This window comes from Cebidichthys violaceus, unplaced genomic scaffold (genome assembly GCF_023349555.1).
Source record: "Cebidichthys violaceus isolate CVI_PGR_0920_01 unplaced genomic scaffold, fCebVio1.0.p SCAF_83, whole genome shotgun sequence".
Taxonomy (NCBI): domain Eukaryota; kingdom Metazoa; phylum Chordata; class Actinopteri; order Perciformes; family Stichaeidae; genus Cebidichthys; species Cebidichthys violaceus.
The window spans coordinates 454,615-475,000 of NW_027176968.1; the positions used below are offsets into that span (position 1 = coordinate 454,615).

The following is a 20,386-nucleotide window of genomic DNA, read 5'->3' on the forward strand; positions in this document are numbered from 1 at the left end:
GCATGACTTGTATGTGTTTCAACTCTGTCTCCTTCTTGCAAGAATAAATGTCCTGTGATAATGATTTTTACATTGGCCTCGAGTGAATTTCTCTAACAGTTGAGGTTTAAAGTTCATTATATTAATGTAGGCTATTATAGTTATGTTTTAATTTCCAGGTCAATTCTAAAATCATAAGAGTGACTGATGTCTAAGAGAGTTATTAAAACAAATTGTGGGTGTTTTTAGCAGGTATTAGCTTTGCACAGAAGAAGATTGCTCTTCTGTCATGTGTAGAACACAACATTTTCTAATGGCGTGTCAAATCCTGTAGGCCTAGTTATGTCAAGCAGATGCTTGTTGATGGCAGCAGTTTTTTTAAATATTTGACATTGTTTACTCCTTTCTGTGGTTGAAAGTGTCTTTGTTCAACTTCCCAACATCTGCCACAATTTGTAATGGGGTTCATGTATTTTCTCATATTAGATTACTTCCTGCCAGAAGGACTTCAATGCGGTGCAAATTCTTTTTACGACTTCTAGTCCAAATGTGGAGCCGCTGAAGGCAGCGTTAACCATCTTGGTTGAATTCAGCGTGAGCGGGGAGGCTCTGGAAACAATCAGTGCTAAGAATTGTTGTGTTTTATGAAGAAATTTGGCCTTTTGTGTCTTATTTATAGCAATTTTGACTGTATGAATGGCTGTTGCTAAAAAAGATAAAACAATGTCATGTTGTCATATGACCTAAAGCACTTGAGTGCAGATGCACATAATCAGCATCTGAACAGTGAGATGAAAAAAAGCTTTTTTCCCCTCCTCTCTTTCCTGCAATTGTGAAGTGATCTAAGTGAATGCTATTCGATCATGGTGCCAAATGACCCGCCATTGTGTATTCTTATGTGTAGGCCTAAGTAGCATTTATCCCAAGGGAGTCATTCAATCTGCAGAGCTTAACCTCCAGTGATTCCTGCTGGTTCCTTTACTTTCATTCCTTCACCTCTCACCCCTGCTCCATTGTCGCTGTGAGGAAGTGAGAGTGGAGCTAAAAGGAATTCACAGCTCCTGGATGTGCACGACCCTCCCAACAATCAAACGGACCTGCGTTTAAGCATGTGAAACACATTCACACCGGCACACATGCAGCTGTCATGTTCACACAGGGAAGTAGCGCTGTACCAGTTTGAACAGAAAATGGTGGCAATGTAAGCAAGGACGGCAGCAACACGAGAAAATAAGTATGTTGTTTGTTTCCTGTACTGATTAAAATCTCAAAATGCGGAATGAGACGGCGATGAGAGGTTCCTGTGTTCCCTTAGGTGTGTCAATTCCCAGGCTTGTCAGAGAGAAGTGGGGAGAAGATGTGTGATATCTAACGACTTTCTGGCCTCGGGCAGGGAAGATGACACCCTGAGAGACATGCCTGTCTACAGTCCCATGGCAAACAGACAATTAAAGCTATGTTCAAATATTTTTTCCTATCATGTTATTGTTATTTCTTCCTCTTAGATCCAATCTGCCAGTGGCCTTTGACCTCTGTCAGACATGTCCCCGTGCAGCAGGCCCAGACTGGCTTTAATCCTCTGGTGTTTTAAAGCTTAAAGGAATAGTTTGACATTTGGGGAAATATGTTTATTTGCTTTCCAGCCGAGGGTTAAATGAGAAGATTGACACTACTCATGTTTGCTATATGAAACTACAGCCAGCAGCCATTTAGCTTAGCTTAAAGACTGGAAACAGGGAAACATCTAGCCTGGCTCTGTGTAAAGGTAACAAAAGCTGCCAACTAGCACCTCCAAAGCTCACAAATGAACATTTTATATCTTCTTTAACAATCCTTACCCAAAACAAAACGTTAAAGTAACAAGTTGTGATGTTATAGGGATGTTATTTTTCTATATCTATTTCTTCGGCTGTGGGCGAGTGAACCGTAAAAAGTGCAGCTAGCAATGAGATAAAATTACAAACTAACGCTGCATTGTTTCCTGTGAATCCCTTCGGCATGGGAAGGCAATTCGAATCAATCACTGGAATGCTAACTAATATGTAGAAAGGTAATTACAAAATGTAATTACATTGAATAGCTATTGCTATTTAAATACCTTTGGAGAGTTGTAACTTTAAAACCCTGGAAAATATCTGGAACAAATGTTGAGCAAATGACTCCCTGTGAGGAACACGCAACAGTACTGTGAAATTGTTAAACTCGGTGACTCTGTGTTTTCCTGTTTCCAATTGTTGATGTAACTGAATTCAGATTTAGTGTTTGGAAAATAGTTTGTTCAAAGAGGAGTGCTGCTTGTCAGGAAAAGAAAGCAGTTTCCCCCCTGGATGGAAGAGCTTGACTATCACCCAGAAGACCTACAGTATAATGGAATTAAAGGACAGAGCACGCTCCATCCACCCGCCTCTGTTCTTCACTCCCCTTTTCCCTCCCCCCGAGGCTTCTCCTCCCCACGTTCCTCTCGGTAAAGTCATGGAATCTCCCTAAATTCCCATCTGAGCACTACAGCTGCTCATTGTCTCATTTATAAAACAAAGACTATAGTGCTGAAAAATGCTACAGAGGCACAATGCACGCAAACAGTTGCCAGTGACTTCGTGTGTCAACCCGCACAGTCAGTGGAAGGGTGTTTCCCTGATAGGAAACTACTGTATGTGAATGAGGGAACATAGAAACATAGCCTGTACAGGTTCATATTTAACTCATTTGCTCCATATATCATTTATCATTTCTAATGTTCAATCAGGTAAACTGGCCAAAGATTAATTATATAAACGAATAAAAAACGTCAGGATTAGACCAAGGTTAGGATAAGGATGACATTTAGACATGCAGGTATGAGGATTAACATCAAGTTTAATATAAGATTTAGGTATCAAGAAAGGATGTGTTCAATGCCCTCCAAGTGTAATATCACACAGTGGTGGAGGTAGAGTTCAGGTACTTTACCAGAGTAAAAATACCACAACAATGTCAAAAATACTTCATTACAAATAAAAGTCCTGCATTCAAAACAAAATGTTGCTTTAAATTACAGAAGGGTTATCAGCAATGTATACTTGCAGACAAGTAAGTATATACAGTGTATATATATGTATATATATATATATATATATATATATGCATATATATATATATATACGTATATATATATATATATATATATATATATATGCATATATATATATATATGCATATATATATATATATATATATATATACGTATACGTATATATATATATATATATATATGCATATATATATATATATATATATATACGTGTATATATATATATATATATATATATATATATATATATATACATATATATATATGTATGTATGTATATATGTATGTATGTATATATGTATATATGTATATATATATATATATATATATATATATATATATTGGGTAGTTTAATCTATAATGATGTGTTATACTTTAGTAGTAGTAGTAGCAGCAGAGTAAAAAGTACAATATTTGCCTCTGGAAGCACCTCAAAGCTGTACCTAAGTAGAATGGGTTACTTGAGCAAATGTACTTGGTTCCACCTGTGATTACCAAATGTGTGTTAGTTTAAGACCATAGAAGGTTCATGTTCATGTCGGTCCACTAGAGGGGGGTGTTGCACTGATTATTGCTCCTGCTGGTTTTAGTGACACAGAAATGCACAAGAAACAAAAGCATATCTGATCCCGATGTTAGAGCTCTGGGAGGGTCTTTGCATTCGCTAGTGATAGCAATGTGGAGCACACATGCAACATGAATTAACTATTTACAAGCTGTGTCCTCAAAACCACCCTGTTCTTCATTTCTTTCCACTATATTGTAATAGCTGGAAAGCATATCCACGGGATAATTGATAAACACGAGTATTTTTATGTATTATAGATATAGTGATATAACACAATAAGCTTAAGGCGGTATATTATAACTATATCAGTTTGATTGCACAGAGGCCCTGTAAACAATGTTAAATTAAGATATCGGGCATTTTCTTTTTTGATTCAGTCAGTTTTCATTTCTTGTTCAAATTCTAGTTTTTACACTTTTTTAAACAAATGTATACATTGTACTAAATGTTTACCAAATAGCAGCTCCAATGCATTAATTCAAGCATAGTTTTTATGCACGATGAGGATTTTTCGCTGTGATTCACTGCAGCTGAATGTCAGCCTGTTACCTTATTTCTGAAATAATAATTAAAAATAATTAATAATTAAAATGTGTACTATTGTGGTTGTTAAAAGGCATTCTGGAAATACACTGAGTAACAAAATAGCATTTTATATATTGAACATCACAGGCTGATGATTAATAACGGTGTACCTGGAAAGTAGAAAATGAACAGAACAATTTTTGCTTAGAAGTATGACTTCACATTTTTTTATTCATCAGCTTGTTCAAAAATCACAACAGTAAGCAGCAGAGACAGAGGAAGTGTGTGTCCCACATGAAATGTTTAAAATGTGAAAATTAAATTTAGAAGTAAAATTAAGTTATTTGAATTTAAATCTTTGCATTTTATAAAGCAAATGTTGCACCTCAGATATACTACTAATTGTGGGACGACTGTTGAGTGAGCTTGCAACTTCAGTGATTCATTTGTGTTCCATAAGGCATTTAAATCACAAAACATTTAATTTGTAGTAGAATAAGGGCAAGTTCAGGTACATAAAATGTCCTGTAAATAGAACACAATGAATAACAAATGGAATGAAAATTAAGAAAATAGTGCATTTTGTTCGTGATTGTCAAGCATCTTCTGTCAGGGAACACATCCCCTTCTTGTAGTGCAGGGAGCACAAGATGGGTGTATACCACAGCTGGTTGAACACACAAAAGCCCACAAGAAAGGTAATAAATCCCCTACTTAAAAATATAGAATTTACAAATGTTATCTGTCCCATGCAAGCAGCTCTGTGAGGCTACTGAGCTAAATGCTAATGTCAGCATACTAACATGCCCACAATGAGGATACTAGTAATGCTAATGCTGAGCAGAAGCGGTTTACCATGTCCACAATCTTAGTTTAGTTTGTCAGCATGCCAGCATTTGATAATCAGCAAAAAGTACTGCTGAGGCTGATGGGAATGTCATTCGTTTTGCAGGTATTTGTTGATGAAAAACAAGATTGGGCAAATTACAATTCTGACATGATAATTAAAAGTTAAGGGATCACCACAGTTATTACAAATGATTCAGAACATTTCATAGTAATACATCCAATAGTTAAGATATTTCAATCTAGGCCAAAGTGGTGGAGGAGTAACTTGTTGGGTTACTTTTTTTGTCTTAAGTGCATCAGACAGTTTAAACAACTGCTGATGTGAACTTTTGTTTGTTTTATTCTAAAAGTTAAGTATAAAATGTATTAAACGTGACATATATTGCTCATGTGTTTGTGGTGGGGATAGAAATCAGTGAACCGACATGTTTCCTCCCAGTGGAAGCAGATTCATTACACTAGTGGAAAGCTTGTGGCTGTGCGTCTTTTAAGAATTTTAGTTAGCTGGTCACAGTGTTAGCCATGTTAATGTTAACATATCTGCCCTTCTCCCTTGCAGGCAGATATTACATTGCTAGCAGAGCTTCATATGTAACAAGGTAGTATGTGTGTGTCTGTATCTGCAAGAACATGAGGGCCCTGAGCTTGTGTTTTTAAACAAAGAGCAGATGTATTAGCCCTTAGCAAGTTTATGATTCATAAAGCAGTATCAATGAAACACACACACACACACACACACACACATGCACCCATAAAGAGCCTTTCACTTACTTGCACCACACACACACATACACACTCTTACAAGTTGTTCTGCAGCCAGTTGAGGTAACCCCGGAGTGCTCTCTTCCCTACATCAAATTCCATTGGCCAGGTGATAAAGCTGAGGCATCCGTGGAAGCCGTCCTCATAGTGGTCGCTGGTGACTGAGACGCCTGCGTCTCGTAAGCGCCGTGCGTACATCAGGCCATCATCCCTCAACACGTCATACTCGCATGTGAGGATGTACGCTCGAGGGCATTTAGCCAAAACCTCTGGTCCTGCTAACAGTGGTGACGCCCTTACATCCAGCAGCCCCGGCACCTCCTTCCCTGTCCCCTGTGAACCCTTCTTCACAACCAGAGGCCTGTAGTTCTGCTTGTGTTTCGGGGGCAGGAGGGCGGTCCAGTCTAGACGCGCCCTCAGCTCCGGGGTGATGTTCGTGTCGTGTAAGGAGCTGTGGTTGTTGGCCAGCCACTGGGACTGAAGGGAGAGGTCAGCGCCAAGGTACTGCAGCCAGAAGCGGACCATGAGGGCCCGGTAGAGGATGGGTATATTTTGGTTCTGCAAGTAGGAGGGCGTGTTGAAGTCCAGAGCCTGGAGCACTGGGTAGATCAACGCCTGAACGCTGAATTTCACACTCATAGTCTCATCTGTAGAAATCTAGGAAAATAAAAAAAACATGAGGCCTCCGTCTTCTGATCTTTATATACAGTGCACACTTTCCTACAGGACATTGCATCGGTATTTACCTCTTGAGCGACCGCAGCAGCCAGGTTTCCTCCAGCACTGTCACCTGCCACAGCCACACGCTCAGGATCGATAGCATACCTGGCCTGGACCTCTGGGGACAGGAAGTGCTTGGCAACAGCGAGGCAGTCTAAATACGGCACTGGAAAGTGCACCTCTGGAAACAGACGATACCTACACAGACATTGGTTGCAAACGATCATTTACTGCAGGCGGAGAAAACTTTGGAGAATGTGACTGTAAGCACTTTTTCTGTAGTTAAAGGGTCACGCCACCAATTTTGCACATGAAGATCAATTCACTTGTCTATAGGAGTATGACTGAAAACACTTCTGTGGCTCTGAAGGGAGCTTTCTAATGTCTGAGAATGTGTTTGTGTATTTCTTAAGGTGTGTTTCTGTCTCTATGAGCAGAAACATTTAGCAATAGCAGGTTGGCGTTGCACACTTACTCAACAGAGACCACAACAGTGTTGAGCTCGTCGGACAACATCCGGTTGATTGTATCATACGACCCCTTCTCTGAGGAAATGAGAGAGAGGTGGAGGAGTGTGGAGAAGTGCACATAAAATATTTTGCAGCTGAATTATTAAGTATCACTGGAAGGCACACAAGTTGCAACACAAACTTTTGTAGAATCTGGACAAATCATTTCCCTTTAAGGCAGAAAATGTAACAGATCACATTTAATAAAACAAATATTAGCAATCCGTTCGGTTGCTCAATTGGTTTCAAGGAGCTAAATTTAAGTTCTTAATGTTGGGTTTATAGTTGATAACGCTTTTAAAATACACAATAATGATACAAAGCTAACAAAGCTTGCCTTTTTCCAAATTAATACAGAGCTAAGAGCAATAATTATAAAGACAAATAATGTGCACAATGAGCTGCAAACGCTGCGTGAAATGTTTGCTCCTGTAGTTAAAAAAAACACTTGTGATTATGTGTAAAATACTTCTATGTTGTCAAGTTTTGACCATTTACGTTGTTGTTTTTTCTGACCTAATTTCTTCTATTTGTACTTAAAGACAGCAGGACTGTCCGTACTCACTGGTACTGCCGAGGGCCCAGCCTCCCCCGTGGATATATATCAACCCTCTCCTCAGATGACCCTCTCCTCCAGCCGGGGGCTCGTACACTCGGACCGGGACGCCGGCGAAAGTGATGTCGCTGACTTTGACTCCGGGCATGACCCCTCCGCCGGACTCAGAACTTAGCAGCCCCCCCACCATGCCGTCAAAACCGTCCATGGACTGCCTGATTGACGTGATGTAATGGTCAAAGCCCAGCCAAGCCTTCAAAGAGGCCTGAAGACAGAAAGGACATTCAAGACATATTTGGGGCGTACAGTGAAAACCGCAGGAGAAATTCATCTCTTGGCAGGGAGTTGAGAAACAACTGTCTCACCTAGTCACCTCTGTCCTTCTGCACTGTATCTTATTGGTGTGTCTCAGTATGTCTGCCCTCCTCCCCACAAACATCTCAGACTGTTTCAATAGTCTGGTTCAGCCAAGGCCAGCAGACACAGCTGCTTGGCACAGTGGGGATTCTGAACCAGCCAGCAACACAAAGACATCTCCTTAACGTTTCATAATAATATTAGTTTGATCACTTCCTTAGGTTGAAGTTTATTTGCCTGATATCAGACAGAATTGAAAATTGAATGGGATCATGGGGGACATGAACGTCCGTACCAAATTGTATGGCAATCCATCTAATAGTTGTCAAGACATTTCACTAAAAACCAACAATGCTGTCACAAAAAAAGAGCACTTTATCACAGTGTAGTTTAAAACCATTTGAGCTTCTTCTTATACAGTAAATCATAGTAAATGTTATAAAAGATCACATTTAAGCACATATATTTAAATAACAAAGACAGACCAGTAGGATTTTATTTAATCTTATCGCAATGTTTATTATTTTTTTTTTCACTTAATATTTAGAAAGGAAAGATGAGATTAATTATTACATGAAACAAGTCCTTATAAGTAGAACATTAATCTGCAAACTCCCTCAGACAGAGATAACTGGAATCATTACTCTTCACCTGCAGTACCATTTACAAAATGTAGAACAAAGGTGAAGGTGAGGAGTTTGTTGTCGTCACACTGATCTAGAATAAACTCCATGGTGGCTGCTTTGCAACAGATTAGTCCTGTGACAAACAGCGTGGCAGTTTCACAATCTAAGTGTAAATTTACTGGAAAAGCTCTTTCACAAGGTTTGCACATTTCACATTGCTGTTACTAACGTGCCTTCATGGATAACAGCTTGAAAAGACCTTCTAATAAAGAGAAGCACTGTGCTCACTTCAGTCCATTACAGAGCACAGAGTGCTGAGGTGTTTCAGAACATGTTTTCATTTTACGGCTGTGTGTAAACTCATGTATATGTCAGGACATCTGCACTGAAAATGCTTCAATACATACACATTGTAAGACACTGATTATGCAAAAATAATGAGCTAAAGTTGGCGTGATATTATTCCACACATGGCTTAAGTGAGTGGGTTTAAAGTCCATGTCTGCAAAGGCAACGTGTGTTACACTGTTTTAGGGTAAGAGGTGTGTCTTTGCCACAATTACAGTAGTATGCAGTACATGCAACTTACCTTTTTCATGTGGAAAACAACTGCTATAAATAATATTAGCTTTTATTTGTGCAGATCAGATCATAAGTATAGCTCAACTACAGCACATGTACCACAATGTATTCCCAATGCAAAACATCCGTCTCACCAGGTGCATCATTGCTCGGAATCCAGCATCCATCATTATGAGCTTCCACGGCTCCTGGATGGCATCAGGCAGCGGGATGTAAAGGTAATAAGCGACCGCCACAGTGAGTGACAGCGTAACAACAGCTGGCAGCAGCCTCATCTTGTGTCTGACCGCTTTAGTATCTTTAGACTGACTCTGCTGGCTGCACCTGACCCTCTCTGGGTTTGTCTCTGTAGGGCCTGGGAGGTCCAACCAGGCTCCGGAGGTGGCGCTACGAATAACTTCATTGGACCGATAAGCATGCAGACTTCCGTTGGAAAATCTTCAAAATAAAACCTTTATTGACACCCGTTTTACTCTGAGCCTGGTGTCTGTAAACTAAATGGCTTGATACGTTTTTAAACATTTGGTTTAACTAATTCAGATCTGGTTGAATAACATATATCGTTATAAATGAAGCAGTCATTCATAACGATATATGTTCACATTACAGTTAATAAATATGGTTGCTAATTCTAATTTCAAAATTAGTTATTAAATATATAAATAACAATAGCTACATTTGCCCATTTGTAAATCACTATCTAACAAATGTTAGGTATGCTACTAGCCTATTCTATCAGCCTATAGGTATTTTTTATTGGTAGATTTGACTCCAATTAGAAAATCAAATCACAGTATTTGGTTGTCGTCTTTTTCAGCCCAAAAGCGTCTCTTCTTTCGCAAGACTGGCACTGTTATTTTGAAGGCTACGTAGCAGCAACGAATGTGCATCCGGGAAATGAGTTTTTCCATCTTCAGGTGGCTACAAAGTTGTATTACACACATGTGACCACAGAGAGGCACAATAGAGCTGCAGAGTGCAGCCAGGACTCCACACATCTGGCTTTATCTATAGTTTCATCATATGTTGCAAGATAAAAATCCACGAAAAATTATAGTTGGCTAATCAATTATACCTACTTTAATAACAGAAAATAATAGTTTTGACTGTTTTGAAAAAAAAAGTATCCCATTGATTTATCTTCTATGTATCATCTCAGATGATGTAGTGTTTATAGTTTAAGGCCTAATGTAAGTCTAACTAAACCACATCTGGAGCTTACATCTTCCAATGTAAGAAAGTACAGTCTGTAATTAAAGTGCAGCAACGACTGGTAAATGCAGAATCACTTGAATGGCAGTATAGAGTTGACTTTATATTGCAGATCAATCTGGTGGAAATATGTCTGTGAGTATAAAACACTATCTCTTCTGCAACAGCTACTTTACACATCTGTTACAACTCTCAATTTGGCAATTTCCTGTTAATGAAAAAATATGCACCTAATGATGTAATAATCCTACAAACATGCATCAACATTTAATGTAAGCAAAGAAAAGTTCATTCTTAAACACAACATATTAATCTGAAGAAATCCTGTTAATGCTGTAAAGGTCAGTTACAGGAGAATGATGTGGCGTGAAGTCAGGGCTCTGTAGCTCTGTTAAAGTCAGAAGTGCTTTTCTCACTGGCTATTGATTCCTTTTATGTGTACACATCAATACTGGACTGAAGTTTTTCTGGAATGGATTAGTGGTGCAAGTTGTTGGACAGAGATCCCGCTCATCATGATCGTTGGCTATTGATCATACTACCTCCCTCTACCTCTTTACTTTTCTGTCCGATTAAAGGTCATTCTTTTCTTTTTTGGTCAGGTTTGGTGTTCAATGCACTGGAACACACCAATCACAGCAAATTTGACACCACTGAAAAAGCTAAGCTTGTCAACACTTGAAAACTTGCTGTTTGCATCTCTTTTATTTGTAATTGATTACAGCAATGATTTGACATGATGTCAACTGGTTTTGTTGTTTTTAAGATTTGTATTTGAGTACAGGAGCTGATCTTACACAAAACATGAGTTCAAAGAGAGAAGTGGAGTCATGTGACAAAGGTCCCCGGCCAAAATCAAATCAAGGATGTTGCAATTCCTCGGTCAGGTTGACCTGTTATGCATGTTAGACCACTGGGCTCAGTGTTGCTGTCTCTCTCTCTCTCTCTCTCTCTCTCTCTCTCTCTCTCTTTCTCTCTCTCGCTCTCTCTCTGTGTGCTATTTATCGCCCTGTTTCTTCCCACGGTTTAACTTTGAAATGGCCGCTTGTCTGTCCCTTGCGGCCCTGAGTGAGAATGTAAACAAACATCACAGCTGATGAGGATCTGAGCCCTTGCACTGGACTGGTTTTCCAAAACACAGCAGCTCGACCACCAGACCATGTCAGATTAGCCTCTTAGAAGACCAGAGTGGGGTTCTCAGGAGAAGACATAGCTGCAGAGGGTCATACTGATATCTGAATATCTGCTTTCAAAAACTGACGAGAATTGTAAATCTAAATGTGACTGGTCATATTGGAAAACATTTAACTCTGTAGTTGTTTGCATAGTTGAGGTGGAATGATGGACCCCATATACAAACTTGGGAGGGATGTCAAGACCTAAATCTGTTCTTCCAAAATAAGGCCGCTCCAGCTTCATATTGACAATGCAGACATGTCAATCTTCTTCTTTAACTCTCAGCAAGAAAGAAAATCAGCGTGTTTCCCAAAATGTCAACCTCTAATAAAGGATTACATATATGTTTTATGACACCGTACAGTGCCACTTGTTATAGATAGAAGAAGTAATTTAGTTTTCTATTGCATATTTTGGCAACAACATCACAAGGTGGATTGTGCTGAAGATTGAAATTTGATGTTATGATATTTTTTCTGCTGTTAAAACATATTGCCATCTGACAACAGCTGGTGTTTGTCATGACGCACAGAACTACAAATTCTTTGCGGTCATCTTAAATTCCTACATCCTGCTGGGGGTCATCAGGTTTCACACTCAAAAGATCGCTGTGAGTCAGCCACAGATGCTTGACTTGCTCTCTGTCCAACGAGCCGTCTGAATGAGAGCGTCAGCAGAAAGCTTAAATTGTGAACGTTAATGTGATATATGTGCTTTTGTGTGCGCGTGTGTGTGTGCGTGTGTGTGGCTTAAAAAGTGTGCATTAAAATTCCCTCTTCCTGCTGCCCCCCTCCCTCCTGTGTGTTGGTCTGGCGTCTCCCTCCAGTCTGTGGTATGGAGGGCAGAGAGAGGGCCTCTCTTGTGTCACCGACTGGAATTACACTTATGGTCATTCAACATGACTAAATGCTGAATGCAGAAATGGAAAACCTTTCATTTCAGGTAGTCCTGTCTCGTTCAGCCTCTTTCCTGACGCTGCCTTTGCATTAACTCAAGCAAGATATCTCTATCTTCACTTAGTCTTTTAAATCTCTTTCAGAAGACACTAAAATAATTTTTCACAGGTCGTTTACATCGTCTTGATTGGCTAATGTGAATGTAAAATCAGGAATGTTCTCCCTGCTCTTCTGTGAGGGAGAGACGATTTAACTGGGATGCTGAGGGATGAGAGGAAGCCTGTACATATGTAGGATTTAGACTTTTTAGGTGGAGCTATACTTCAGGTCCTCTTCTTTGATAACAGGCTTTTTTCAAAAAGGACATATCACAGTAGGAAAAGCACATATGGAAATCATGCAAAATAAAAAATTAATCACTGCCTGAGCTCATCTTTGGACCCACTTCAGTTTGCTTACCAATCTGGCATCAATCTGCAATGGTCGGCCTCATTTCCGCCGGTGATGACAGGCAATACAGAGAACTGAACCAGGACTTCATAGGATGGTGCCAGCGGAACCGCCTTCAGATCAACTCTGGTAAAACCAAAGAGCTGGTGGTGGACTTCCGCCGGGGTAAACGCTCTCCTCCGGTACCAGTGAACATCCAGGGAACGGACATTGAGATTGTGAGATCTTATAAGTACCTGGGTGTTCACTTGAACCATAAACTGGACTGGACTAACCACATACAAGCACTCTATGTTGAGGAGACTGAGGTCTTTTGGAGTGCAGGGAGCACTCCTGAGGACCTTTTTTGACTCTGTGGTGGCATCAGCCATCTTCTAGAAGCTGGGGCAGCAGCATCTCAGCATCCGACGGGAAGAGACTGAACAAACTCGTCAAGAAGGCCAGCAGTGTGCTGGGGTGTCCACTGGATACGGTGGAGGTGGTGGGAGACAGGAGGATGATGGCTAAGCTATCATCCCTGATGAACAACACCTCCCACCCCATGCAGGACGACCTGGCAGCTCTGTGCAGCTTCTTCAGCCACCGGCTGATTCACCCCCGGTGTGTGAAGGAGAGGTACTGCAAGTCCTTCCTTCCTGCTGCTGTCAGGCTGCATAACCAGCTGTGCTCCCAGTAGACCACACAACACCAAAAAAACCCACCAAAAATATGTGCAATAGAAACACACTGCAATAAAAATACCCTCTATAATATTTTAGTATTTTAATTATACTCACTGTGGATTTTGAACTTTTTGTACTTTTTTACTTAGTTGATATTCTTACTGTTTATTACTTATTTATATTACTTGTTGCTCTTGTTTTTTACTCTGCATCTTGTGTGCACTGACCACTTTGCTGCTGTGATCCTGTGAATTTCCCCACTGTGGGACTAATAAAAGATTATCTTATCTGATCTTATCTTATCTACTTGAATGTAACAATGCCATTGTTAATGCTATAAGTAACACCTGGTGTGAAAAAGGCTTACTTGGAAAATCATCAGAAACAGACGATTTCCTCCTACAATAACCTGCCACCGGTGTTAGATGTGTCGGCACTTGTTTCCGCTTAAGCCAACAGGAGAATAACGTGATATTTCACCTAAAATCTAGCTGGCATGAATTTAAAAGGACCACCAGATGCTAATCTTTGTATTGGAGGAAACTACCAGCCACTGCTCACGCTGACAGGAAGTGAGTCTTTGATACTAAAAATGGAGGCTGCAGTTTGGTAGGATTCCTATTCTCTGATCTCATGAAGCAACACTGGTGAGGACTAACAACAGCCACCAAGATAGAACATCATCTACATCCTTTACAGATGAAATTTCACTGTCACTTTTTGAATTAATTAATTAATCAGTGGTACAATTACAGTACATTTACTCACATACTATATTAATCCAATTTTGAGGTACTTCTGAGACTTTTTAGATTTTGGATAGAGCAATATTACTTGTTATAGAGTATTTTGAATCTGTTGTATTGTCACTTTTACTTAAATAAAATAAATCAGAATACCTGCTCTGCTCACATACATGACAATGGCTTGGTGTTGTAAAACAGGTCTAAAGAGTCATGACAGAGAGCAGAATCTGTGTGGCATAGGAAACATGACTTTTTGGGCATTTCAGGTGTGATAAGTCAAATTGGAAATGTTTTCTTTTTTAATCTGTTCAATTGTAAAAAATGTTAAAGCTATGATTTTATATTTGATCTAATAGACCATTTAAAATACCCTCACATATGAGATACGTATGTTGGCACACACTACACACAACCAAACGGGGACAATAATGTTTTGTGGTATTCAGAAATGTCATGGACAGCAGGCCAGTTGGTGTGCTACGTCTGCAACACAGACTCTATTTCTGAAATGACAAACAACAACCTGTTGCTACTCTGCCCTCTGCAAAGCAAAGTGTCACATCTGAAAGAACGGGAACAGGAGCAGACTCGGATTTGTGCTGGGTGGCATATTATAGTTGGTACGAGGCGTTCAAGTACACAGTGTTCTTATTTGGTCGAGGGCAATGCGCTCTGCTGCAGAAGACACACAGTCGTCATCTTAGCAGGGTGGAATCGTTTCATTTTGAATTCTTTATCTCTATTGCGGTTTCTACATCTCTGCTCTTCAGCATTCTGCTTTATCATCTGTATTCATAGTTTCCAGCAAACTACAGCAAAAGCATTAATATGTGATGTTGCTAATCTGTTTTAAAATGGTATAAACACTTGTGAATAGATAGTTTGCATTATCTTAATTTGTTTGATGGCTTATTGAGTATACCGTTTATGCTTGGTGATATGTTACATGCAGAAAAAGAAAGAGAAGCAGACAGACGCACTGATTGTTCTGCTACATGTGTTTTATGTAATTAATGGTTTTGTCGAACTGGCCTCAAGCTGTTGAAATTACTGTTGCAAAACAAGAGGAAGCAGGATAATTATGATATCTTAGACTGAATTGTGTAACATGGTTTTCAGATAGATAGATAGATAGATAGATAGATAGATAGATAGATCTTACTGCCTTTGGTGATCCCCTGACTTTTCCTCTACCGTCTTCAGCAGGTTGACATTGTTGTTTTTTAATGAAATGTATTAACAACTATTTGATGGGTTGCCATAGAATTTGGTACAGATGGTCACGTCCCCCTCATGTTGAATTGTACTAACTGTGGTGATCCCTTAACTCTTCATATAGTGCCATTATTGTTAAAATGTGTTTTTTTATTTATTTATTTAGTGTTTATTTCACCAATTTGGTGAAATAAACACTATCAAATCAAATCACATTCCCATCAGCCTCAACTGTACTTCTTGTGTTTAGTGCTAATTAACACATTTTAGCATGCTAATATGTTAAGCTAACATGGCGAACATTGTAATCATGATACCTGCTAAACATGATAATGATGGCATTGTCATTTTTCTGTACAGTATGCTGTCTTGTTTTACATTTTACTTCTGTTTTGACCTTTGTCACAAACTTTACACATAATTTATATAAAAACAGATAAAGAAATGAGTCATAGTGCACAGGCCAGTAAACAACAAGTTTGTTAGATTTTCCGAGTGTAATTTGCGGTATTAAATGCTCACACAGAAGAACCAGAAGCAGGGACAGGCTCTGACTAACAGTATCTTCAGGAATCAATTAAAGTCTTTGTTTTACTGTAAATGAAAGGAAGAGATGGAGAAAGTGAAAACAACATCTGCTGTCTCTACCAGACACACATTAATTGATTCAGAGGTGGGAAAAGTTTCCCCCTTCTCTTCAACACCAGTTCCACAACCCCTCCCCTCCATTCTCAACTCAGTTTTTCCACCACCATCTCCAGCTCATATCTACTGTCAGACTCAAGTTTTCCACTGGCCTCTTGGGGATCCTGGACTTTTGAAGATGGATAGTGTAATCCATTCACTGTAGCCATCAATCAATACCACATCAGCTTCCTCGGTCTGTGCGACCCACAGTTTGGAAAAAGCATCAGGCTGGCAGCCGGCCTGGCCAGAGAGAGGTGAAGGGTCAAGTGTCAAATAGGGACTGATGTGGACAGTCACATGCCTCAGCCCTGACCTTTAACCTGGAGGTGCATGAAGACAGTGCTGTCCTCTTTCTGCTGCGGAGAGCTGCAGCCTTTTCGCCACACACACACGCACGCACGCACGCACGCACGCACGCACGCACGCACACACACACACACACACACACACACACACACACACACGCACACACACACACAACCTCATTAAGACTCTTCAATAGAAACAGTGGCAAATAAAAACAACCACATTAAAGAAAACACAGCAGAGCTCATAAGGCTGCAGGGATTAGCATAGCAGCTATGATTAAACATGCATTAAAAAACCCTGCAGACCAACATGCACACACACACACCCTTGACCTCCCACTTCCTCCTTGGCATACTCAGCCCCGTCCCACTCCCATGAGCCTCCCACTGGTTTAAATGGGATCCTGATGTTCTGTTATACCAAACCACCCCCCTCCCCACGATCCCTTCAGCCAGAACCGAGGCTGTTAAACGCGGTTTCGCACTCCTCCCCTCGCCCTCAGCTGCACAGAGACGTTGACAAGACACAGCTGTTGCGGCGGTGAGAGGGTGTGATTGATGCAGTAGGCAGTAACCAGAGGAGATGCAGAGATAGATAAGCAGATACACAAACATGAGGTACAGGTCATCTTCAGAATCCCCATGGTAAATATGTGAGCGATTGCCAGTTTATTAGCACACATGTCTGTGGTTGTGGCATGTGGGATTGCTTGAAGCTAATTTGTAGCTTGAGTGGCTCAAACATGCAAAGATGATGAGAACATTTGGAGGACCTTGAGATGTTGAGAAGCTGCAGTGCATCTGCAGGAAGACAGCTTCCTGGTCTGGAGAAGGGGGCCAGTTTAGACAGCTGGTGTCATGTGACACTCTAATAAAACTCTTCCCCTTTTACTGACATTTCCTGTGGAGACAAAACCCAAACTCACAAGGACACACAAAGATGCAAATACACAGCCTGCTGATCATGAGCGCACACACATATACAGGCAAGAGGGCTCACGTCGTAAAAATGCACATGCAGTCGAGGGTCTCATTAACTGTGGCTTCGTAATAAGCTCACCTCTGTCCGCCAGATTCAGGCCTGGATAGCTGAACTGTGATGTGTGTGTGTGTGTGTGTGTGTGTGTGTGTGTGTGTGTGTGTGTGTGTGTGTGTGTGTGTGATTGTGTGACCTCTTTGTCCTTGGCTCTGTATGTGATGCTGTATTTCTGGCATCTGTTGTTTTCAGCAGTAGCTTAGATCCAGATGCCTCGTCCTGCAGGCAAGCTCTCATGTACAGCGTATATGTGCGCGTGTGTTCGTAGTGTATGTGTGTTGGTGTGTGAGGTGCTGAGTGACACTCCCTGTTCCATGTTGTCAAGATGTGTCAGCACCCTCATCGCCTTTTTTTTTTTTTACCCCTCCAGCCCCCTCACCTCCATCTATTTTTCAGCTCTGTGCTGCAGCTCTCAGCGGTGGCATCTTTTTGGAATTTTAGTTTTTCTTTTTTAGGAATAAAGCTGATACTCCACTCCTTAGATTTCATTCACCAAAGGCTTGTTAACACTCATTATAAAACAAAGCTATAGCCTCCAGCTGCTTATTAGTTTCACTTGGCAGTTTTAGCACTTCATTTCATGGAAAACAACACACTTAAAGTTGCATTTTCTCTCTTAATGTGACAAGATTAGCCAGAATTAGCTGTCTAGGCTTAACTCTTCATATATATATATATATATATATATATATATATATATATATATGTCCACTGTTTGTTTATTTATTTATTTTTAAACGACTGTACATCTAAAAGCTGTGCAATTAAATCCAAATATTTCTGTGGGAAATGAGAAAATGTTTTTTTTTTATCATTTGGGAAAACAAGCTTTGACGTTTCACTTTATTGCTGTTAGTCAATACATGAGGTAATGAATCTGGGAACTGTTCTTGGGCATAGCGAACACAATTAGATGCAGGATAAAATTGTATCCTGCTCTTTGCTGGCATCAGGGACTCATTGTGTAAGTGTTTAATGTTTAGGCAACTTCTTCTTGTCATCGTTCTGTAATGGTTGATAAGCAAGGTACTGTCCAGCATGTAGATACACGCATACAACGTTCAAGGAATATATAGACTCCAGACACACCACCAGGCCCTCCTCGTCACGTGAGGCCTTGTGACAGTAATGTTGTTATAGGAGACACATTCCATCAGGATTTGTAGAGGGATCTGAGTGTGTGTGTGTAAAGAGCTGGGGTGCTTTAAATCAAATCCACCGTCCATCGTCCATCAGCAGGTCTAAACTCTCACTCATCGGCACGGTAACTTCACACCACCAACGACGCGACCACAGACCATATCCCCCGTTTTAGCTAGTTTTACCCCCTCCTCTTGTGTCATCTGCTAAAACTGTGGTTTCAAGTCTATGATCAAGTGGCGCCGGCGTCCCCACTAACTCTCATAACATTGATGGAGGACACAGAAGTCCCATCAACCCCCTTTTTGACCGTGTGGGTCTAATAGCAAAGGTCATGCATAATAGGAGTCTCCACACTTGCTCTGAACACTACACATGCCAGCTACCTGTCTACATTTACAAAAACTGTATCATGATCTGCAGTCCGTGCTGTAAGTCGACTGCCTGGTCTCCATAGAAACACAGATTTTGAGCAAAGAAGTCTTGCACTTCACCAAATAAGTTGTGTGGTTCAACTATTCCTGCTGCCTGAACACTGCATTTCACTTTTATAATTCATAATTCATTGATCATTGAAAGGCGCCCACGGCATAAATATCGCTCTATTAGACTGTGGTTGTTACAATATTGTTAAGATCATGCACCACAGAAAATGTTTTGTTGTTGATTAACTATAAAACAGAGTAACACTGATTTAGTGAGTCTGTGATTAAAGTAGACATTTTCACACAATATCTCACATGCTCGAATAATTAATGATTTTAAAGGTACTTCAAATAAACTGTACATCAAGCCATGCTCAAGAGAGGCCCCCATATCAACATACACTATTTGGTTACATTCTGGTATATCTATCCATAAAAGGACCCCTAACCTTAACACATTTATAATTAATATGATTAAGATGAGGACTCCTTTCCTCCATATAAAGACGGGAGCTGTATCAATGAGCATTTCCAAACTTTCAAAACAACCTTTTTAGTTATGACTATACATAACATTAAAGCCTGCTGTGTCCACGTTCTCATAAGGCTGCTTTACACCAATGCATTTGAGAAGTTTGAGAACACACATTTTGTTAATAAAGAAAAATGGTTCCAAGAATTATATTCCGCAGTGTGAAGCAATGCAAAATTAGGTATTGTTAGGCATCAGCATTGGTATTGGAAGGTTACCCAGCCCTGCTATTGTGTAGTTTCATTAATTGTGGAGAAATTAGTCAATTAATGAAAATGATTTGAAGTGAAGTTGAATGAAGTTTAGTATTTTTTTAAGCAAAAATGCCACATAATTCACATGTTTCAGCTTCTTAAATGTGAATATATGATATTTATTTTATTGACGAGTTAATCAATTTGATTGAGAACATCATCCTCAGATTGAGCAATAATGAAAATAAGTTAGTTACAAATTTAAGTTTATAGCAAAGACTGTGACCAGAGAAAAGTAGCCTATATTTACTCTATACAATTGGATTAACAAGAAATGTGAAGGGCACATATTTCAACATTATTGGGCTCGTGTATATATTCCTTTTTTACCTCTGGTACTAATACATGCTGAATACAAATACACAAGGCTGTGAACCTAAAAACTGGCCAGCCTGTCACTCTGCTCTATTCCCCGCCCCGCCTGCCTGTTAACGGGAACTCCCCCTAAGTTCCCCGGTTCTCCTCTCTCTGCTCATTCTCTCCATGAGCTGTCACACACATACACACACATACACAGATATTCCCACACGTACACGCTCAATCA

The 20,386-nt window shown here is 40.1% G+C and overlaps 2 protein-coding genes across 2 annotated transcripts in view; one reads left to right on the forward strand and one right to left on the reverse strand.

Annotated features, from left to right (window-relative positions):
• Positions 1 to 4,353: 4,353 nt before the first annotated feature.
• On the reverse strand, positions 4,354 to 9,434 carry LOC137866453 (neutral cholesterol ester hydrolase 1-like). The gene is made up of 5 exons (XM_068702381.1): positions 9,238 to 9,434; positions 7,548 to 7,803; positions 6,949 to 7,018; positions 6,500 to 6,671; positions 4,354 to 6,410 (listed from the first exon to the last, which is right to left on the reverse strand). The coding sequence occupies exons 1-5, from the start codon at positions 9,376 to 9,378 to the stop codon at positions 5,790 to 5,792; spliced, it is 1,260 nt and encodes a 419-aa protein (XP_068558482.1). The 5' UTR covers positions 9,379 to 9,434; the 3' UTR covers positions 4,354 to 5,789.
• A 10,905-nt stretch (positions 9,435 to 20,339) lies between these two features.
• ppp2r3a (protein phosphatase 2, regulatory subunit B'', alpha) overlaps positions 20,340 to 20,386 on the forward strand; it is a 56,719-nt gene continuing 56,672 nt past the window's right edge. The window contains exon 1 of the mRNA XM_068702357.1: positions 20,340 to 20,386. This exon is cut by the window's right edge and continues 174 nt beyond it. The gene's annotated coding sequence lies outside the window, so the exon portion shown is untranslated.